The following is a 20,401-nucleotide window of genomic DNA, read 5'->3' as shown; positions in this document are numbered from 1 at the left end:
CTGGCCTCTGAGGCCCAATATAGACAGCATGAGATGAAGCCGAGCTCTCAGGCCTCCTATCAGAGGCTCCTTTGTTCTTGGGACTCTAGCCTGGCTCCCTGGGGCTGGTGGCCCTGGCCACAGCTGTGAGTGATCCTGGTCCCAGTCTGGCCCCTCACCAAGCTGCCTGAGTCTGTGCTCCTGCTGGAATCAGCTCCATGGCCTCATAGGTGAAGCTCCCTGCGGCTCCTGGGGAGCTCTCCATGACTAGGGAGAAGTCACTGCCAAGGCTGGTGGTGCTGCCACGGTCCCTTCGTCCTGAAAAAAGCCAGTGCCACTGGTCAGTGTGTCATTTTCTCTTGCTACCAATCCCTCACCTCTTCCACCATTCAGCTGGACAAAGAAACTTCTAGAATGGTTCCTGTGTAGTCTATAATCAGAAAGCTGTGCTGAGGAAGGAAAAGCGGCTGGGCCAGGACTCACTCAGCATGCAGATGTCTTCCACAGTGAAGCCTGCGTCCCGGGCTGGCAAACTCTTCCTCCTGTGACAGAACCCAGAGCAGGGAACGCCAGCTCTAGCTGGGGTCTCTTCTTTCCCAACCCCACCCATCCTGAAAAGCAGCCAGAGTCCACGGACAACTCATGGAGTAGTCCTACCTACAGAGAGTTGTACCCTACCTGCTCTGTCTACCACACATTCCCCAGAGAGCATAGCTGGCCTCCTCTTAAATCTGCTTGGCCCTTGAGAGCTCAAGTCTGGCCCAACATACTAGAAGTTTGGATTAGGAAGGCAAATTAACTCAGAAGAGACATCAGCTCTCAAAGGGGCCTTAAAGCAATTGCCAGTCCATCTGCCTGTATTTCCCAGATCTCTGCCTCATTGTAGGCTCAGAGAGGCTCCTAATGCAGACTTCTGCCTCACTGTGGGCACAGAGAGTCTCCTGCAAAGGTCTGGGGCAGTGAAAATCAGCTCAGAGGCATGGGGAGTTAGGAGTCTGTCCCTAGGATGACTTTTCCCTACAGCAACTTAGTCACCAGAGGATATTCATCACCCCAGAGCCTTTCTGCTAGTGTGACCCCAACATGCCCCCCCCCCCCCCCGTGGAAGACTTCTTCCTTCAGGGGCTGTCAGCAGGCACCCGACCCTGGCCTCAGAGGGAAGGCAGCCGGGTAGCAGCCTGCCAACACACAGGGAAGAAATAAGGCAGCGAGGGCCTCCTATGGTGGAACAGCGCTCCTCTGCTTACCTCTGAGTCTTCAGAGCAGAGAACTCCTCGGAGGTGATATGCTTCAAAAAATTGAAGCAGAAGAAGAAAATCTGAAGGGGAGACAAATAACAGCACTCAGTGAGAAGATGGCTATTCCCTGCAAGAAGTGTCGGGGTGGCAGATCTAACAGGAGTGGGCAGCGCACTGTCTCTGGTCAATCTTCCTGCTGGACAGTGGCCTACTTTAGGGATCCCAGTGGATACTCTGGTCTACAAGAGCTGTGGGGCAGGTGATAGAGGGGCTCAGGAGGGCTTGCCACATGCTTCTGGGCTGGTCTATGGCAGAAAGGAATATGTTCCCTTCCTGGGAGTGTGAAGAGTCAAGCCAGAGACTTCAAACTGTCCAGGAGGATGAGAGAACAGAATCTTTCCCTTCCTTACCTCTAGGAGCCTAAGGAGAAAGGCTGACAGGGAAGTTGATCTGGGGCAGGGGATTAATGGACACAGCAGGAACACAAGGGAAGGGAATGGATCCCATGGAATGGGGAGGTGCCCAGAAATAGGCTGGGATGACTGGTATGGGGACAGCCACGGAGTGGCCCACAGCCTGCCCTGTTGACGAGCTGTAAGGGTCAATTCTTAGGTTTCAGGCAGGTAAAGGCAAGGGTTTCATAGAACTTCCTCAAAGGCAGAAGGTTGTCAAGGTCAGACCAGTGTGAAAATGCTGTGTTACATAAAATTTAAAAAGTATTTTCACCAGATTCCACTGTCAGATGTGCTCTGTGAACATCAAAGGCAGTAGAGAGGACAACAGTGTCTCACAGGCCTGGAATTTTTGTTTGTTTTAAAGATTCAGTGTCTACAGGGTGTGGGGAGCTAAGAGATGGGGAGCTAAGAGAAAAGCCTACTCTGAAGACCAACCTCCCAGCTTAAGTGTCACTCCTGCTCAGAAGCCAAGGGTTTAAGCTCAGCCCTGTCTTTGCCCAAGTCTCTGAAGGCAGATTCAGGCTTGCTCTGGAGGGAGGAGGGAGATGACGTGGAGGACAGAACGTCCTGAAGTGCCGGCAAGGCAAAGTCCCTTAACGAGAGGGTACAAAGAGGCCTTCCACCCAGATTTCAATGCTGAAGTCACTGCCTCTGACAAAGTTCCTGGAGGCCTCTAAGGAACAGGCTTATGAGCTCTGCAGCCCTGGCAGATGCGATAAGTGCTCAGAAGAAGGGATTTGGAAGGGAGAGGAGCAGCTGAGAGGGAGGAACAAAAGAAGGAGGTGTGAGATAAGATGCCAAAAAGGAGAAAGGCTCAGGGTAAGAAAGATGCTTTAAGAAGATTGTAGGACAGGGGCAGAAGAGAAAGCACTAACCCTGTGGATGCTTCCATGCTGGGCATCTGGGTCTCTCAATGAGGCATAAGGAGACTCAAGGATAAACATGTTGCCCAAGGTCACCCAGGTAATAATCAAGACAAACAGGGCACACTGGTGTCTGGCTCCAGGTTTGCTACTGGGGAAACAAGCATGCTCAGTAGGAAAAGATGGTGGAAACAGAGGACGGAGGGAAAGAAGGTATTGAGGAGGAAGGACAGGAAGAGGACCTGCAGGAGGCCCCAGAAGTGAGGCTCCAGGCAGGACTGTGTGCTCAGACCACCTTGGGGATGAAAAGGAACGAGGTGGGTGTAATGGGATAAGGAAGGACAGAGCCAGGTATGGTGGCACACACCTGTAATCCAGGGACAGGGGCTTGGGAGGCGGAGGTAGGAGGATTGCAAATTCAAGGCCAGCCTCAACAATTTACCAAGGACCTAAGCAACTCAGCAAGACCCTGCCTTTAAATAAAATATAAAAAAGGGCTGGGGATGTGGCTCAGTAGTTAAGCACCCCTGGGTTCAATCCCTGGTACAAAAGGGGGGGGAAAAAAAGAAAGAAAAGGTGGGGTGGTAGGGGGGAGAGGGAGAGATAGGTAGACAGAGAGCTTGTTTTTCAGCTGGAAGGATGAGGAACAGGAAGAGGACTTGCATGTTGGTTTCAGAGCTAAGAGTAGAAAACAAGTAAACAGTGGAGAGAAGTGGCACCTGAAGGCCACATGGGGCTACATAACGCTGGCAGAGCTGAGCACCCAGCATTTTCTCCACTGTGTGGGAGACCCCAGGACCAGTATGGAGGTGGGGGGCAGCCACTATGCTTTTGCTTTTTCCATGCTGCCTGAGGCATGGCCCATACAGTGTGGCATGCAAGCAGACTGTCATTCTGTCTCTTGTGTCAGCCCGGTTCCCTGCTCACAACCTCTGTACGGCACTCACCTCCTCTCCTTTGCTGAGCCGATCTACCAACATGTGCCTGAAAAAGGAAGTTAAAAAGTCAAAGGTAGCAGCACCAAGATGAGGGCTGAGGGGGACCTGGTCATCATGGACAGAACACATCTTTGACAACAGTGCACTGAGTGGGGCCCATGTGCATCTATAGCCCTTCTCCAAGGGACCCCTGTCATGGGAGATGCCACATCACTCACTACAGAAAGAGTCACCGAGACACCATCCCACCCAAAGCCTCCAAGGATGTTCCTCCAAAGCTTACCCAAAGAGGAACCAGTCATAGGCCACAGTTAGGTAGAGGATCTCAGCAGGCTTCAGAGACGTGTGGATGAGCCCATCCTGGAAGATAGCATGTGGGCACAAGATCAGAACTGCCGTACGGTGATGAACCTCCTCAGCCGAGGAACAGACCCACAGTCACAGACCTGGTGACAATGCAGGATGACCAACAACCCTAAGACCAGGGCTAAATACAACACCTGCTGAGTGGGTCCCTCACCCCTGATCTTGCATCCTGGAGACAAATGTACACCAGGGCCTCTGAATACTCCCAGACCCCAGAGCCCAGCCCGTTCATACTCACAGCCCACAAGGAAAGGCGCAGGAGAGAGATGAAGAGGGGGGTCCGATCCCAGCCTGAGATACAGTGCACCAGCAGCCCGCTGTCATCTAATCAGACACCGTGGAACAGGAGCCCAGAAGAGAACCAGACAGGGGCTGATGAGAAGGGAATACCACCACACTGGCTAGGGGAGGGAGCCAGGCCACCAGAGCCATCTTCCCCAGGGGTCTCCCTAGTGCTTTTCCAAGGACTAGGCCTAGACAGGGACAGCTAGGGGATAGCTGTCCTGGTCTGCCACAGCCTTCTCCTGGCTGCAGTCCTTGGTGTGCCTCCAGGGAGGTATTCACCCTAGACAGTTCACACTGCCCAGGGAATTTGGGTAGTGCTGACTACAGGTCCCTGCCCAGCATTTGGCGGGTGGACACAAGTACTTAGGGGGAGGCAGGAGCTTTTTTGTTCTTTTTCTTGGGAGAGATAAAGATAAACTCTTCATTGTGCATGGCTATAGGAACTGTGGAGTACTCTGGACCAACACCCAGTTCCCCAAACTCTTTTTTTTTTTTAAAGAGAGAGAATGAATTTTAATATTTTATTTTTTAGTTTTCGGCGGACACATGTCTTTGTTTGTATGTGGTGCTGAGGATGGAACCGGGGCCGCATGCATGCCAGGCGAGCGCGCTACTGCTTAAGCCACATCCCCAGCCCGCTCCCCAAACTCTTGAGACGACCTCCACAAGCCCTTTGAGGGATGGCACTGCCCCAGCCAGAGCCACTGCCCAGCTCCAGGGAACAGCATGAGACTTTTTCTTCCTTCTTTTCTAAATACACACCCTATCTGGGCACAGTGATCAAGTTCAAGCACGGCACTTGACCCAAACTGGACCAATGAGCATGTCTCTCCCCTCTGGGGAACTAAGGCAGCAGAAGAGTGTGGAATAGCTGCCAGCCGTGAAGCTAACGGGATGGTGATTTTGAGAAATGCAGAGAGAATCTTTATGATATTCATTAGACATCTGGCTCTGCTCACAGGCCTTCTCAGTTCCATGTGCCAATACGTTTCTACTCGTTCAGGCAGGAAGCAGAAGTCCTGATTGCTACCAAGGAAGTTAAGGGTTGTCTCTGGAGATGCTGAACAAAACAGGCTCACCCAACCGGTATCCCAAGAACAGGCCCTCCACAGGCTTAGGTGCACTGGATAAGCAGCCAGTACTTATTTGGGTATCTCAAGTCTTGTCCTTTTGGATTAGAGGCCCATTCTAGCCTCAGACACAATCCAATGTGCACAATTCAAAGGCCACCTGAGCCAGTGCACTGCCTCATGTATGGCTCAGATGCTAATAAGATAATTTTGACTTCTAGGGTTTTAAGAACTAAGGATGCCAATGGACAAATCCCACCCAGCCTTGTGGGATTCTAGGGAACCCCCAAATCCCTCTCCCTCAATACAAATGGTGGGTTTGCAACTCTGAAAAATACTCCAGCCTGGGTGTCAAGAACTGGGAACACCCAGAAGATACAATGGCTTGAGGGTTCAGGGAAGATGAGACTCACCATCACTGTTGACTATGGAGAGCAGCAATTTCAGGTAGTTTTGTGTCTGTTGCACCAGGTCCCAACTCTGTTGGACAAGATAAAGGAAAGGGGAATAGGGACATATTAACTCAGACTGGGAAGTATTTTAAAAATAAAACAGTGGCTGAGGGTATAGTTCAGTGGTAGCATGCACAAGATGCTGGGTTCAATTCCAGCACTGTAAAATAAAAAATAAATAAAATGCTAAGTGTTATTTTGGAGCAATGAGCACATAATGCTTTTGGTCTGCAGCCACAGGTCTCAAATTCCAGATAATCCAAGATGCTCTTCCCCCAGCTCCGAGAGCTCCTTGCACTCCCTTACTCTGTTGCATCCAAATCAACTACAACATGTCTAACCTGCTCTGAGGGCAAGGAAGGGGAAGGACAGACCCACAGCCCCCTGTACTTTAGTGTTCCCTAAGTCTCAGGTGCCCAGCATAGGTGTCAATGAAGGAATATGAAGAGCTTTAAGCCTATGGCCAATATCTCAAATGGCCAGGCAATTTTTCATTTGCCATCATATCACAGGAACCAACTAGAATATTAACCTTCTCAAACATGTTACATGCACTTTTTACTGCTATTTGCTGCAAAGTCTGTGTATGTGTGTGTGTTTTTTTTTTTTTCCTTGCAGTGCTGGGGATTGAACTAGGGGCCTCCTGCATACCAGGCAAGTACCTTAATGCTGAGCCACGCCCCCTGCCCTGCATATTGTCTTCTGATGAATAAACACAATCTGTTTAGCAGACAAGACCTTTTCTAATAGGAGGCCCTTGAGGTAGGAGATGAGAAATGAGCAAAAACCATAAAGAGAGCAGAGCCCAACTCAAGTCCAAGCCAGAGCTCTAGACCAGGCAATGTGAAGCAGCCCACTCCCAATCTGGGATTTCACTGAGGGGGCTGACCCAGTTCTGCAAAGCCATTTTCCCTGGCTGGGGACAGCCTCTGTTCTCTTAGGACATGACTGCCTATCAGCATTCTGGAGCTGTGCAGAGAGGGTGGCGCATGCCAGCAAGAGAGCACTTCCCAGGAGGAGGGGAACACGACACCTGTAATTGGAATGGTTTTCCCAGGAATTTAAACCAGGCTTATTGGCCTGACCCTCCCACGCCCCCGGAGAGTTCTGACCCACTTTCAGCAGTTCAGGAGACAGCTGCTGCAGCGCTGCATTAACAATGCCATTACTGGCAGGAGTACAAGGGTCTCCACTTGTCTGGCTCAATGTGTCAGACACACTGTTGCCAATAAATTCCTTTGTTGCTTGGATTCTCAAGAGGCTCCAGGAGCAGGAGTAGAAGGATAGAGGCAGGAGACATGCAGCACAAGGCCCGGCGTGTGTCAGGTGTGCTGGGGGGACTGCAGCAGCCAGGGCAGGGCAAGGCCAGAGGGCTGGAGCTCTGTGGACACCAATAACCACACCATGGTCAGGGAGAGGCAGAGGCAGCCTGTTCCCAGTTTGGTGGGAGGAGCCACAGGCTGGAGAGGCCCAAGGGCACAGAGCTGAGCTAAAGGAGGAAACCAGCCCCTCTAAACTCTGAAGTCCACATTCCAGTCACATCTACACTACAGGGACAGGTGCTACAATAACAGAGTAAGAAACTGAAGTCTGGGGATTGCTGCATACAAGGAGGGTCTGGAGATGTGCTAAAACCTAGGTTAACCTCTGACTCATCCCAGGTGATCCACCAGTCTCTGGGAGCAAAGCCAAGTAAGCACCATGCCTCTGCTTGTTTCTGTACTTGGAGTATCTTTTCTCCTGGCTGGAAAAACTCCTACTCACCCCTCAAAGAGCAAGCCCAATTATTTTCCCTATGGGGTTGCCTTCTGCAGACCTAGCCTAATGCATAAGAACCAATAGGGAGGGCCTTTTGGAGTTGGTGACATGGGAGAGCATAAGCAAGAGAAGAGAGAGGAAAAACATGTTTCTGACAAATAAAACAGCATATAAAACTCAGGGACAGCACCCTTCCTTTAATAAGCTCAAAGGAGGCCTTTCAATGAGGCAGGAAGAGAATTAGAGAGTCCTAAGAGCAAGCCAGGCCAGACTGCATGAAGCTGGCAGGTTACATGAAGGTCTTGAGGCTATATGCTGAGGTACATAGAAAGTGGTGGGTTTTTAAGTCGGGGTGACAACAATGGCCCTGCTCTATCATTTGAGTGCTTGCTATCTGCCAGATTGGCTCTCTCATTAGTACTATTCCTAGTTATTCCTCAATGCAACCTATGCTCAGATATGAGAGGTGACAGTGGCCTGGACTAGCCAGTGCACAAGAGACAGAGGTGGGGACCGAGGAGTTCCACCAGGTTCAACGATTTAGGGAACTGATGGGATGTGTCAATGGAGAGTGTCAACTCCTGGAGTGGATAATGGAGGTGGAGAATTAGAGTCCTGGGGCCCCAGTGCTGAGGCACAGAAATGGCCTGCACCTTGCTAAAGATGACAAGTGGCAGGAGGCCCAATGACACAAACTGGCTGGGCAGCACTGAAGAGGTGCCTCAGAGGAGGAAGCCACCTCCGCTACTTCAGCCCTGCAGCTTCCATGCCTAGAATTTTATTAGTGTCCACTCCCTCGAGTTAGCTAGCTAGTGCTGGCTGCCTCATTACCATGAGAACCTGGTCTGGCATTTCAGAGCAAAGGACACTTTCACAGTGATCACATTTGGGCCTGGCCACATAGGTATCACCAACTCCACTTTCAGGGGAAAGTGAGGTCAATTGCTCAAGAGCTGAGCTGGCTGAGCAGAGCTTTGTCTACTAAGCAGAGCTCCTGCTCACACACACAAGTCTCCTTCCCAAAGAGGCAACACCCTTTGGCAGGACCCATGCTCGGAGCCCAGCAGCCACACCTTATTTGGTAAGTATCTCACCAGATCCAGTTTGCACCTGCATAAGGAGGGAAAATGGTGCCAGAGGGAAGAGGGCAGCTTGGGGAGGGCCTACCTGGACCTCTACATACAGTAAACAAAAAAGGAAACCTGTAGTTCCTTTGGCTGTTCAATCCTCTAGGCACAGTGTGGGACTTGAGACCAGGGGACAACCCTCCCCCACCCCCTAAATCTGTTCCTTCTCCAGGCTTCCAGACTGTAAGAAGGAACACTGGTCTGCTCTCCTCCCTGAGGCCCCTTCTCTTACAGAAATACCTATGAGGGGAGACCTGGCATCACTCTCCTGTTCTCAGACAGCTGTGAAGCAGCTACCCTGTGATATCCCGAGATAAGATAAAGACAGCCCCGGCCTTTCCAGACTCCCTGCCATCAGGATGACAAAACAAGAAGGTGTGGGGCAACTGGCTGCCTAACATGCAGCCCTCTCTGAGAAAGGAGACCTGGGGGCTAGGAGTTGGCCAGACATGGGGACAAAGGAATACGTAGGGAGGCAGGATGTTTCTACTGGGTCACTGGCTCATCCTTTCTCTAGGCTCTCTGCCTGTTTCTGTGCTGGGATGCATAAACCATGGGTCCCCATCCTCCTAGAGCTCACAGAAGCACATCTCCAATTTGGTGACTAAAGCTTGGTGGAAAATTCCATGATAGATGTTCCCAGGGGGGTTAATGAGAAGGTAGATGCAGGCATCCAACCTGCCAAGGATGGGAGAGAAAGGAGGCAGATCAGGAGAGTCCTCCTGAAGCTGTCACTGAGCCAAATCTGAAGGGCAGTATGTCAGCCAAACAAGAGGAAGCTGTGAGGGGACAGCCAGGCACAGGGACAGGATGTGGGGAAGGAAAGGCTACTTGTGCTGTCTGAAGTGATGGCAATCCAGACCACTGGAAGCGTTTAGCCTCTGTGGGCTCAACAGGGTGGAGAGACAGGTCTATCCAGCAAGACTAGGGCCCCTCTGTGGCAGGCAGCAACAGAGGAAAACATAATGGAAGTAATTTTAAAGTTTCTATAATCAAATGAGGTCAGGCGGCTCTGCTCTTTCGCTAACAAATTTTTTAAAAGGAAAAATGAAAAAAGTCACTAAAGCTCAAATCTGGGGGGGAAAAAAAAAAGCAGACTCTATGAGATCCCCTGGAAACAGAACTCCTGGTAGATCCAAATCTTTCAATGAGTCATGTTCAGAAAGCTTTGATTTTCTGGGCCAAGAGCAAACCAGGAGAGAGAGAGTTAACTGAGTGCAACTCCTCCTTTCCTGGGCTGTGAGACAGTCAGGTGCCAGCATTATCTCCACAAGAGTCTTGTGGGGCAGGCCCAGGGGTCCCCTGACTACCCCCCACCCCCTTATCCTGCCTGTTGGATCAGGCCCCTCACCTGATACAGGGTCCAGTCAATATTCAGAGGGTGAGTCAGGAAATCGGGGATGCTCAAGGGGGCATCGACGTAGTCCTAGGGACAGAATGACACCTGTGAGACATAGACTGGCTCCCCAAGAGGCTGTGATAACAGAAAGGTCATGGCCCTAAAGCTGTGATACCACATGAAGGATGTTCCTCCACAGTGCTAGCCTTCTCCTGGCCAGAAGCATACGCTATTCTGGAACTGACAGTTTAAAAATCAGAGTGACCAGATCTCTGCAGCTGAGCGGAATGCTTCTGTCAGGCATTTATAAAAGTTGGCTGCTGAAATAAGCAAGAATAATCTATATTCAATCTCCATCAAGTTTCCTGGGCCTGCTGCTCCTGACTGGAGAAAAAACAGAACTCTGCTCTCTGCCCTTACAAAGAGAGTGGAGGAGAGAGGGACTTTTCTATCTTATCCTGATCAAGAAAGAAAGACATTAAGAGGAAAGAGGAAAGCACAGATGGAATGTTACATGCATATACAAAGAGAAGACGAGATATAATGAGACTCATTTAGGGAAGAAAAGAGAAAGGAGAAAAGAGAAAAGAGAAAGGAGAAAGTCTTCCTTTACAAAGAAACATAAGATCCAAATTGAACAACGTTGTTCATACCTGCTTCCAGTTAAATATGAGCCCTTCGGCCATGTAATCCCGATCCTTATATTCCTTGAAAAATTCACAGCCTGGAAAAGAAGGGCAGAGTCACAACACCTCCTGTCCCAGCACAGAGTCTTCTGAGACATTGCTGGCCAAACCATGGCCTTGACTGCTGAGAGACTGAGGGGTCAGCAGCTCACACAACTCTTTGTGCTGGTGGCTCTGGTGAGGTCAAAGCTGCTGGCAGTGAAAGCAGGAGTGGGCAGGCAAGAGCCAGGAGCAGGTCCCGGTGTCCTTCCACAACACACCACCTGCCCTCATACTTCTTTGGAACACTCTCTGCATCTGTGTTCAAGGGCATGGTTGCTCTCCCTCACTGAAGGTCCGTCTGTCCTACAAGTGTCTGCAGTGCCAACCCCAGCAGACAAAAGCCTGGCTCTCAATGGGAGCCTCAGAGACACATGTCAGCAACCACGCAGTATTCTTCATCTCTACAATGGGGACAACCTCACAGGTTTTAGTGTGGTATGTCCTGATATACTGGACAGATTGTGGACAGTGGACAGTGCCTGAAACCTAATAGGCAGAGACACTTCTACCTCCATTTAAGTAGGCAGAGGTACTTTCTGCACAATGTGCTAGAAAAATCCTGAGAAACTCCACAAGGGCAAGGCTCCAGAATAGAGGGGAACTTTGGTGAGAATGGGGCTTTGGCAGAATCCCAACTTTAAATCTCAGCTTTTCACCCAGCCCTGTAACTATGAATAGCTGGAATAACATCTTCCAAGACTTGGTTTCCATATTTGTAAAACAATCAAGGAAGAAAAACAACAATACATATAAAACAGTGAGCACTGGCCTGGTACAAATGGCATTTCCACGGAGGCACACCACTGTCACCATGTTGCCACTGTAAAGCCCACAGAGCCAGCCCAGCAGTATAGTCAGATGCATAGCCGGAAATGAGGTTTACCCAGCTTCAGCTTGCCCTTGCACAAGGGGCAGCTAGGCCACCAGCTGGCTGCTGCCTATACAAAGGCATAGGGAGGGAGAAGGCACTGGGGAGCAGCCTCTTGCAATTACTCTCAGTTCCTCAACTAGGGCCCACACGGACTTCAGGGGATACATGGCTTTGGAAACACTGCCAAGTCTGGTGAGATCTCAGAAGGCAACTGAGAAATTGTCTCAATTCTATAGAAGTGGCCACAGAGCAAAGCAATCCATGAGTACCTCTACAGCAACTCTTACGCTGTGTTTCTGTGCCTCAGGGAAAATGGACGGGTCCCTATGGAAAGGAAGGTCTGGGGACCCACCCGTGTATTCAGCACCGCATTCATTCCACACACACTGCTTCACTCTAATCCCCCAGGCCTCATGCTGTCTGAAGAGTCAAGAAATAATTTTCAGCAGTAACACTTCAGCCTATTCTGTGGTGCCTCACCCGGACAAAGAAGAATTATAAATACCAGATAAAGCTTATGAGCCCAGGCTGAGAAGAGTTACCAATTATCTCTCAGGGCCCAGTGAAGTGCTCTGTTTTTCCCAAACTCTGGCTGCTCAAATCAACACTGCAGGCCCTAGGCTGAGCTCAGAAGAGCCCATGATGCAGAAGCAGTTTCTGAGAAAACAGAATTAAAATAGACTTGGTACTTAGGGCAGTGCTTGATGTTTATTACCAGAGCAGCTTCTGAATGCACCAGTAGGCCAGAGGGAAGGGACGAAGAGCAGGGTGACAGCAGCAATTTACTCAGGAGGAAATGAAGTAAACTTGGGCAGTAAGGTTTGGCCCCATTTATTTTGGTGTCTAGAAGGAAGTATACTCTCACCACTTCTCATTTCCAAGGGCAAGTCTTAGTCTAGATGAGTTACACAAAGCCAGAACTGATACTATTGCAATTACTACAGGCCCCACTGAGACTCCTTAAATGGCATCAAAGTCCATTTCATGACTTGGTTTTGGTAATGTTAATTTTGTTTTGTTTTCTTTCATTTTTCTTTTTTTGGCAGTGCTGGGGATAGAACCCAGGGCCTCCCACATGCTAGGCATGTGCTCTACCAGTGAGCAATATCCCAAGCTCCTCTTCTTTTTTTAGTTTTGGTTTGAAATGGGATTTTGCTCTTAAGCCCAGGGCCTTATAACAGCTGGGCAAGTGCTCTACCACTGAGCCCATAAGGATTATGAAACAAACATGTTCCTGGTTTTATTATCATGATGAACACCTTTAGCCCCAAATCAATGGGATTATGGCCTAATAATGAATGATTAAGAAAATAACTGGGCTAGGTGTGCTGGCATACACCTGTAATCCCCAGTGACTCAGGAGGCTGAGGCAGGAGAACTGCAAGCTTGAGGCCAGGCTGGGCAACTTAGCAAGACCCTGTCTGATCAAAGTAAAAAATAAAAAGGATTGGAAATGTAACTCAGTGGTAGAGCAACCCTGGGTTCAATCCCTAGTACTGTCAAAAAAGAAAATAAATAAGTGGCTGCTTTTCAGCTGCCATGAGTTGAGCAGTTTTCCTCCACTATGTCTTCTGCTATGATGTTCTGCCTCACTTCAGACCCACAGCAAAGAAGCTGCCTGATCATAGACTGAACCTCTAAAACCATCAGCCCAAAATAAACTTTTCACCTCTAAATAAAACAATAATAACAACATCATCAAAAAAAAAAAATACCTGAGTCAAAAGTTGTTAACATTTGGGGCATTTTGTAACAAGTTGCCAAACTACAGCAAAAATAGTACTGCACTATTTTTCTGTATTTATACCTCTAGCAGAACTATTTTTCCTAACCAAGTCCTATGTGGAACTAAAATAAAAATTAAAAAGCATGCCTGGATCCTCAAGCAGCACAACCCTTTTGCTTACAGAGGATAGATCAGGCTTGGCATCCATTAGGCTTTCCTGGGAGTCAAGTATGAAAACCTGAGGGCCTGGTGCACACACTCACCTTCTGCCAGTGTGGCTCTGACACCACTAAGCCCACTTCATCACCATCTCAATCTACATTGGGCCAAAGTCACTTTTAGGGAAGAGAAGGTTTCTGGAGACTTTCTTCCCATTTTACTGTTATTTGCTGAGCATCTGTTAAGACAGGACAGGCACTTTACTCTGAAATAAGTGCCATTATCCTCATGCTATGAAGGATGAAACTGAAACTCAGAGATGTTCAGGGCCTCATTCAAGGACACAAGTGCCAGGCCAGCCATCATGCCCAGTCTTTCATGGTACCAAATACTAAACTGGTACATAAAAGTTATGAGACCTAGGTGGAGCCACTTTAAGGGTACCAGGCCACCAGGGGATGATTCTGAATACCACCAACTTGCACTGGATGAGGATGCTCTCCCCTACAAGGCACTATATGAACCTGTAGTTCTTAATGAGGCTGTCGCCAGCCTGCCGTTGCTGTGGCTCCAAGATTGAGGAGATGAGGTATAAGCCAAAACTGAAGCCAGTGCTGAGAAACAGGACAGAGGTTCCAAGGAAGAAGCACACTTTGCTGTGGGCTCAGTTGTGCACTGATGCTCTGGCTCCTTGGCCCCCATTGCTGAACAGGCATGACTGTCTAGAGAGCTGCAGTGATCCAATTTGGCTTTTGTCTCCAATACAGAGAATGCAGCCCTGGCCACAGCGGGGCATGCACTCTTCAACAAAGCACATGCAGCTTTGTTGACACCAGAATGCTTTGCAGGATGAGGAGACCACTGTACGGTCACTGGGGACACAGAGCAATTACGTGTTCCTGCACCGTCAGTACAGCTTTGCCTGAGTCATGTGAACATTTGCTGATGTACTAGTAATGTTACATGTGCTTCAATAGTACTTTATGTGCACAGAGCACTTGGATATGCATAATTTAATCTTTCCAACAAACCCCTGAGCTAAACCTTTCCAAGTTTCAACTATCACTTGAGGCTCAGAAAGGTGAAGTAATTTGCTCAAGGTTGTGGCTACTGAGCACCACTGCCAGGACTCGCATCCTGGACCCCATGGGTAAAGTTCCTTCCAGGACACCATCACACTGTAAGTGTGAGTACATGTAAATGGGTGCCAAATGTCCACAGTGGCTAACACAAGTTCCCCTGGAAAGCTCCCAGGATACCAATGTATATAAGAATAGAAGGCTTGCTTCTGGCTTCTGAGGGTCCCGAGGCCTGGGAAGCTTGTCCCTTGACTAGAAAAGGGCTTCCCTACCTGGATACGGGATGGAGAGGAGAGTGAAGTCGGCATACCGCTGGGCTTTGTCCACCTTCTCGGAGGAGGTTACACTAAAGGACAAGGACACAATGAGTTATGGTCACAACACACAGACACACACCTTTCCTTAAATGAATATTTAACAACCTAAAATGTACCTTGTGCTAAAAAACAATTCTTCAGAGTTAAGAATCATTCCCCTCAGCAGTGCTTACTTTGAAAAATGAAAAAGCCTTACTTCCTTGCCCTGACTCTAACATCTCAGTGAGAGCTCCCTCTCCTTCCAACACTGCAGCAAACTTCAATCACAACCAGAGGTTGCAAGACCACCTTCCACACATGCCCCATGAACATGAGTGGTAGGGCAGAGGGAGATGAGAGTCAAATAAGGTTGCCATCCCAAAGGGATCCGTTGGGGAAACCCTCTGCTCTACTGCCTTCTCTAACTTTCACTAAGGCCATTTTTAAACAGAGTGAACAATGGCACCTGAAAAATCACTGGGGACCATCTGACAAAGGGTGGAGGCAGGTAGGGCAATATGTCCTTAGGAAGCTGAACTCAGACTTGAGCATCAGTGTCACTTATTTTCTAAGACCTTTTAGGAGAATTAAAAGATATTTGGAAAAAAAAAGTTAAACAAAATTTTTTAAAAAGAAAGATAGAGAGAGAGAGAAAGAGAATTTTTTAATATTTATTTTTTAGTTTTCGATGGACACAACATCTTAATTTTATTTTTATGTGGTGCTGAGGATCGAACCCAGCGCCCCGCGCATGCCAGGCGAGATTGCTTCCGCTTGAGCCACACCCCCAGCCCAACAAATTTTTTGAGAAAACTCCATAAATTTCATTATCTTAACCTAAGTTCTATTTTTTTTTTTTTTAAAGAGAGAGTGAGAGAGGAGAGAGAGAGAGAGAGAGAGAGAGAGGGAGGGAGAATTTTTAATATTTATTTTTTAGTTCTTGGCGGACACAACATCTTTGTTGGTATGTGGTGCTGAGGATCGAACCCGGGCCGCACGCATGCCAGGCGAGCGCGCTACCGCTTGAGCCACATCCCCAGCCCTCTATTTTTTTTTTAAAGAGAGAGTGAGAGAGAATTTTTAATATTTATTTTTTAGTTCTCGGCAGACACAACATCTTTGTTGGTATGTGGTGCTGAGGATCGAACTCAGGCCGCACGCATGCCAGGCGAGCGTGCTACCGCTTGAGCCACATCCCCAGCCCCCCTAAGTTCTATTTAAAAAAAAATCTTTATTTTATTTATTTATTTTTGTATGTGGTGCTGAGGATTGAACCCAGTGCCTCATGCATACAAGGCAAGTGCTCAACCACTGAGCTATAGCCCCAGCCCCAAGGTTCCATTTTAAATGTTTTGCCTCTGTATATAAAAATTTGGTCTATATGTATATTTTGCTTTTTTAGTGCTGGGCATTGAACCCAGAAGCACTTTACCTCTGAGCCACATTCCTAGCCCTTTTTATTTTAAGACAGGGTCTCACTAAATTCTGAGGGAGTCACTAAATTGCTGAGGCTGGCTTTGAACTTGCAATCCTCCTGCTTCAGCCTCCTGAGTTGCTGGGATTATTGGTGTGTACTACCATACCTGACTCACATGGGTATTTTAATGTAAACGTAGTCAATGAAGGAAATATTTGGTACACACTAAATTTTGGGGTCCATTTTAAAAGAGATTCTAATATATCAAGGATGGCACATACTTTAGAGCCAAAGGGGAAAAATAAAAATAAAAGTGTCTAATGGAGGCACTTAGTCAATGGCTCCCACAGTCAAAACTAAATAACCTTGAGCAAGTTACCTAGTCTCTGTACTTCAGTTTCTTTCTTGTCCATATAAAAGAGAGACATGGGTGCCTGCCTCACAGAGCTGTTTGAAGACAGAGTGAGAGGTTGCAGAGTGATCTAGACATGAGGGCAGCAGGCAACACCTACTACATACTACAGCCAGCCCTGTAAGCTGTGAACACATCACTTCTACCCACTCTGAGGCAGGTGTTCATACTTACTTCATACCAAATTTCACCTTCTTGTTCTCCACCATTAGATCACAGATGTACTTGACTGACAAGTACCGAAGTAACCTGATGTCATAGCCTCTGACCTTATCAAAAAGATGCATGTCCCCACTTCTGAAATAAAAGAGCCAGAGGGAGAAGTTACAAAGCATGTTCACTCAAGAGTTGTTCAGTGATGGGGAGCTCATTCATGAAAGTATGGGTGTCATTGGCCAGAACTTGAGTTACTCTTCTCCAGAGGCCAAGCGGAGGGTGCAGGAAAGGTGACTTTTTAAGAGATTACCCCCACCTCTGGGACACATTTCAAAGGGGAGCAATTTTCAGCCAGAACAGGAAAGGGCTTTCTGGCACTGCCTGACATTGAACCAGGAGACTCAAGATAATCTCAGATCTAAAGAAAAGTGAGCTGGTGGCTGATAGAGTCTTTGAGCTTCTATTAGAGTTGATCTTCCTCCACCCCCTCCCTTTCCCCCATTTAGGACCATTTTTAGCCACATGCCTCGCTCATAATATAACAGATTGAAATTCTTGGAGAGAGAGACTTTGTAGAGCTATTTTATCGAGTGATTGTGAAATACTAGCAAGTAAATTCTCTGTACTTAGCAAGCCTATGAAGCAAGTAGAAAGATAACATTTTTCTAATCCCCAGGCTACCTTCTGATCAGCCATTAGCAGATACAGACAGAAGTATAAAAAGTAAACAGTCCTGCCATCACATTTAGTTTTTAATGTCCACTGCTTTGTGGCCCTAGCAGTCTCTTTACCAACAGTGCATGCTGCCAATGACCTGGCTGAGGCAGAGGTCACCTGATCTTGAGTGGAGAGAGCCAAACATTCTTGTGCACAAGCCAAAGCCACTGCTTTCAGAGCTACTGAGCAAAACTGGCGCAAAGCAAGATGACTTTTCCCGCACCAATCCATGATTTGGGCAGCTGACCTTACTAGAGTGTTCACATGCATTCCAGAGACGCTTCACACAAGTTACAGACTTGCCACGTGGTGCCAACCATGCAAAGGTGATTTTCTAAAATATCTAATACTGCTATTTAAAACAAAAAAAAAAATTGAGAGCTGCGGACATAGCTCAGTAGGTAGAGTGCTTGCCTGGCATGCACAAGGCTCTGGGTAGCACCACAAATAAATAAATAATAGGTAGATAGATAGATAAAAATTTGAAAAGGGACAGGAAGAGTGTGAACCAACACACTCCCTCAAAACACTGATTTGTATCAAGCTCTTTTCAAGGCAACAATCATGCAGTTGTGGGACTTCTAGTCACCGCATGTAACTTCCAGGTTGGGATACAAGGATTCTGTGTGAAGTGTTTCCCCCTCCCTGTGCTATGTGACACCTGACAGGTTGGGAGCTGGTACCCTAACTGCACAATGGAATCTCTATGGGGCTTTAAAACAGAGGGTAGCTGGGCATAGTGGCTCACACCTTAATCCCAGCAACTCAGGAGGCTGAAGCAGGAGAATCACAAGTTGGAGGCCAGCCTCAGCAATTAGCGAGGCCCTATGCAACTTAGTGAGACCCTGTCTTGAAATAAAAATTAAAAAGGCTAGGTATGCAGCACAGTGGTAAAGCGTCCCTGGGTTCAATGCTAGTAAAAACAACAACAAATATAGATGTCTGGGGCCTATCTCAGACCTGCAGTTCCAGGAACCCCAGGGGTGTGACCTTCTGACTAAGATCCTGATGTTCCTTTATTCCAGCTGTAGACTGATCAGGCATTCAGTAATCAGCTTTGGGATGAAACTACTGAACAGACTTCAACAGCACTATTTCAAGGCATGGACTTGGTAGAAGAGAGGAAAGAGCAATCCACTCACAGGGACCAAGGATGATGACACACTGTCAGTATAAGCATGGCTGCCACTGGTGAGACACCCCATCCCCAACCAAGTCTCTACCCACCACCATATAGCACTGACCGAAGAGCACAATCCTCTTCTGTGACGTCCTCCACATCTGCCCAGGCATCATCTGCACCCCCTGCCAGAGAAAGCAGTCTGTCAGCACAGAGGCAGGTGGCTTCCACAAAAGGCTTCCTGACCAGCCTCCTTCCCACAGTGCCAAGTCTGGATGAACCACCTGTCTCTACCCCATGGACAGTCCTCACATCCCTCTCCCAGCACCATGTGCCCATGAGTCTCACAGTGTGCTTTACCTCTGAAGAGCATTCCTGCTGTCTCCTGGTCCCTGAAGAAAGGAATGCCCTGGTTTCCACCCAGCTCACTTACACCTCCTTACACAACTGTGACCATGGCAGCCAGACTCTAGAACTAGATTCTCATTCTTAGTCCCAGAGGAGGCTGCTTAAAACTCACCTGAGAAAAAATAGTTGTAGCCAGAGCGTCCATAGAGCTCCCCCCATCCAGCCAGCGTGGCTGACCTGCAAATGTGCTGGGAGACAAAACAACATGTTCAGAGTCAGCTGGTTTTCTGAAGTATAATCAACTGAAGGAAGGCCTGAGCGCTGGATTCTTCTAGGTGAACAAAATGGGTCAAGGTGTATTCCCCAAAGTTTTTATCAGCATCAAGGCTACCACAGCCAGTCTCAAGGATGCCTGGAACTTAATACACAGTCTTATTTAGAGGCTTCCCCTCAAATCTGAGGCACCAAAGTGTTACCAACAGTAATGGACATTTGGTGGCTGGTCTGTGTGTACCCGAGCACATGCTAAGCAAGCACTCTACCACTGAACCACATTCCCTAGCCCATAGTATTCTATAATTTTCCAGAGGCCCACTTTACCTCTCCAGATTTATTGGGTATAGTACACAAAGTACTGAAAGATTCATGCATTTTCTCACTGAACTTTTACAACCAGCCCATGAGGAAGGTATGGCTGGTAGGTGGCACTGCTATTACTTCACTGATGAGGAAAAGAGAAATAGGCGCAGGAGGCTAAGGAATGAACAAGGTCATAAAATAAAGGGTAAGTTGCTCCTTGATCCAAAACCAACTACCTCCAAAGTCTGTGTGCTTATTACTTGGAACTTTTTAGAAGGAAGGAACACAATGCAGGGAGGATATTTAAGGAACAAATATTTGGTGGCTTTTTGGCTTGTTTTATGGAGCTCTGGAGGGAACCAAGGGACTCATGCACACTCTATGAGCACTCTGCCACTCAGCTATACTTTTTTACAACTTTTAAAAGAAGAAATTATTGCTGGGTCCAGTGGCATGTGCCTGTAATCACAGTGACTGAGGCTCAGGCAGGAGGATTGCAAATTAAAGGCCTATGAGGTCCTGTCTCAAAATACAAAATAAAGGGATGTAGCTTAGTGGTAGAGGCCCCCTGGGTTCAATCTCCATAGCACAAACAAGGAAAAAAAGGGGGGGGGAATTATGATCCTATTATTGTGCTGAGATATTATTTTGCTTTTTTCCTTATCACTGAAGGAATCATTTTAAGAGTTAGAGAATTTCAGAAACCAGGGAACCATGTGTACTTCAGTATTTAAATGTAAGTCCACTCCTTCAAATAAATTGTATCTGATAAGATCCAGTAGAGTTGGGGAGAATGGGAGGAGGTTCCAAGAGATAAGGAATCTGCAAGTTGGCAAAAGGCTGGGAGAACACAGCCCCAGGATGGTAGAGAGTGGAAAAGTTGTGAGAAAAGAGCAGAAGTCACACAATCTGGAGATGCAAAG

The 20,401-nt window shown here is 47.9% G+C and overlaps 1 protein-coding gene across 6 annotated transcripts in view; it reads right to left on the bottom strand.

Annotated features, from left to right (window-relative positions):
* Mtmr14 (myotubularin related protein 14) overlaps positions 1–20,401 on the bottom strand; it is a 48,143-nt gene that overhangs the window by 12,444 nt on the left and 15,298 nt on the right. For 3 of the 6 annotated variants that reach the window (XM_026383076.2, XM_026383073.2, XM_026383077.2), the window contains exons 4-16: positions 19,072–19,147; positions 18,676–18,736; positions 16,733–16,855; positions 14,706–14,779; positions 10,524–10,594; positions 9,883–9,957; positions 5,608–5,674; positions 4,078–4,163; positions 3,757–3,833; positions 3,483–3,519; positions 1,227–1,297; positions 463–521; positions 159–297 (exon numbers count right to left, since the gene is read on the bottom strand). In XM_026383076.2, coding sequence (XP_026238861.1) covers positions 159–297; positions 463–521; positions 1,227–1,297; positions 3,483–3,519; positions 3,757–3,833; positions 4,078–4,163; positions 5,608–5,674; positions 9,883–9,957; positions 10,524–10,594; positions 14,706–14,779; positions 16,733–16,855; positions 18,676–18,736; positions 19,072–19,147 — 1,016 coding nt within the window. The remainder of the gene's footprint in view (positions 1–158; positions 298–462; positions 522–1,226; positions 1,298–3,482; positions 3,520–3,756; positions 3,834–4,077; positions 4,164–5,607; positions 5,675–9,882; positions 9,958–10,523; positions 10,595–14,705; positions 14,780–16,732; positions 16,856–18,675; positions 18,737–19,071; positions 19,148–20,401) is intronic. The other 3 variants (XM_077793423.1, XM_026383074.2, XM_026383075.2) reach the window with 2 other exon arrangements.

Source organism: Urocitellus parryii, chromosome 16 (genome assembly GCF_045843805.1).
Source record: "Urocitellus parryii isolate mUroPar1 chromosome 16, mUroPar1.hap1, whole genome shotgun sequence".
Taxonomy (NCBI): domain Eukaryota; kingdom Metazoa; phylum Chordata; class Mammalia; order Rodentia; family Sciuridae; genus Urocitellus; species Urocitellus parryii.
Note: the sequence above shows the minus strand (reverse complement) of the source record. Positions and strands in the feature narration are given on the sequence as shown.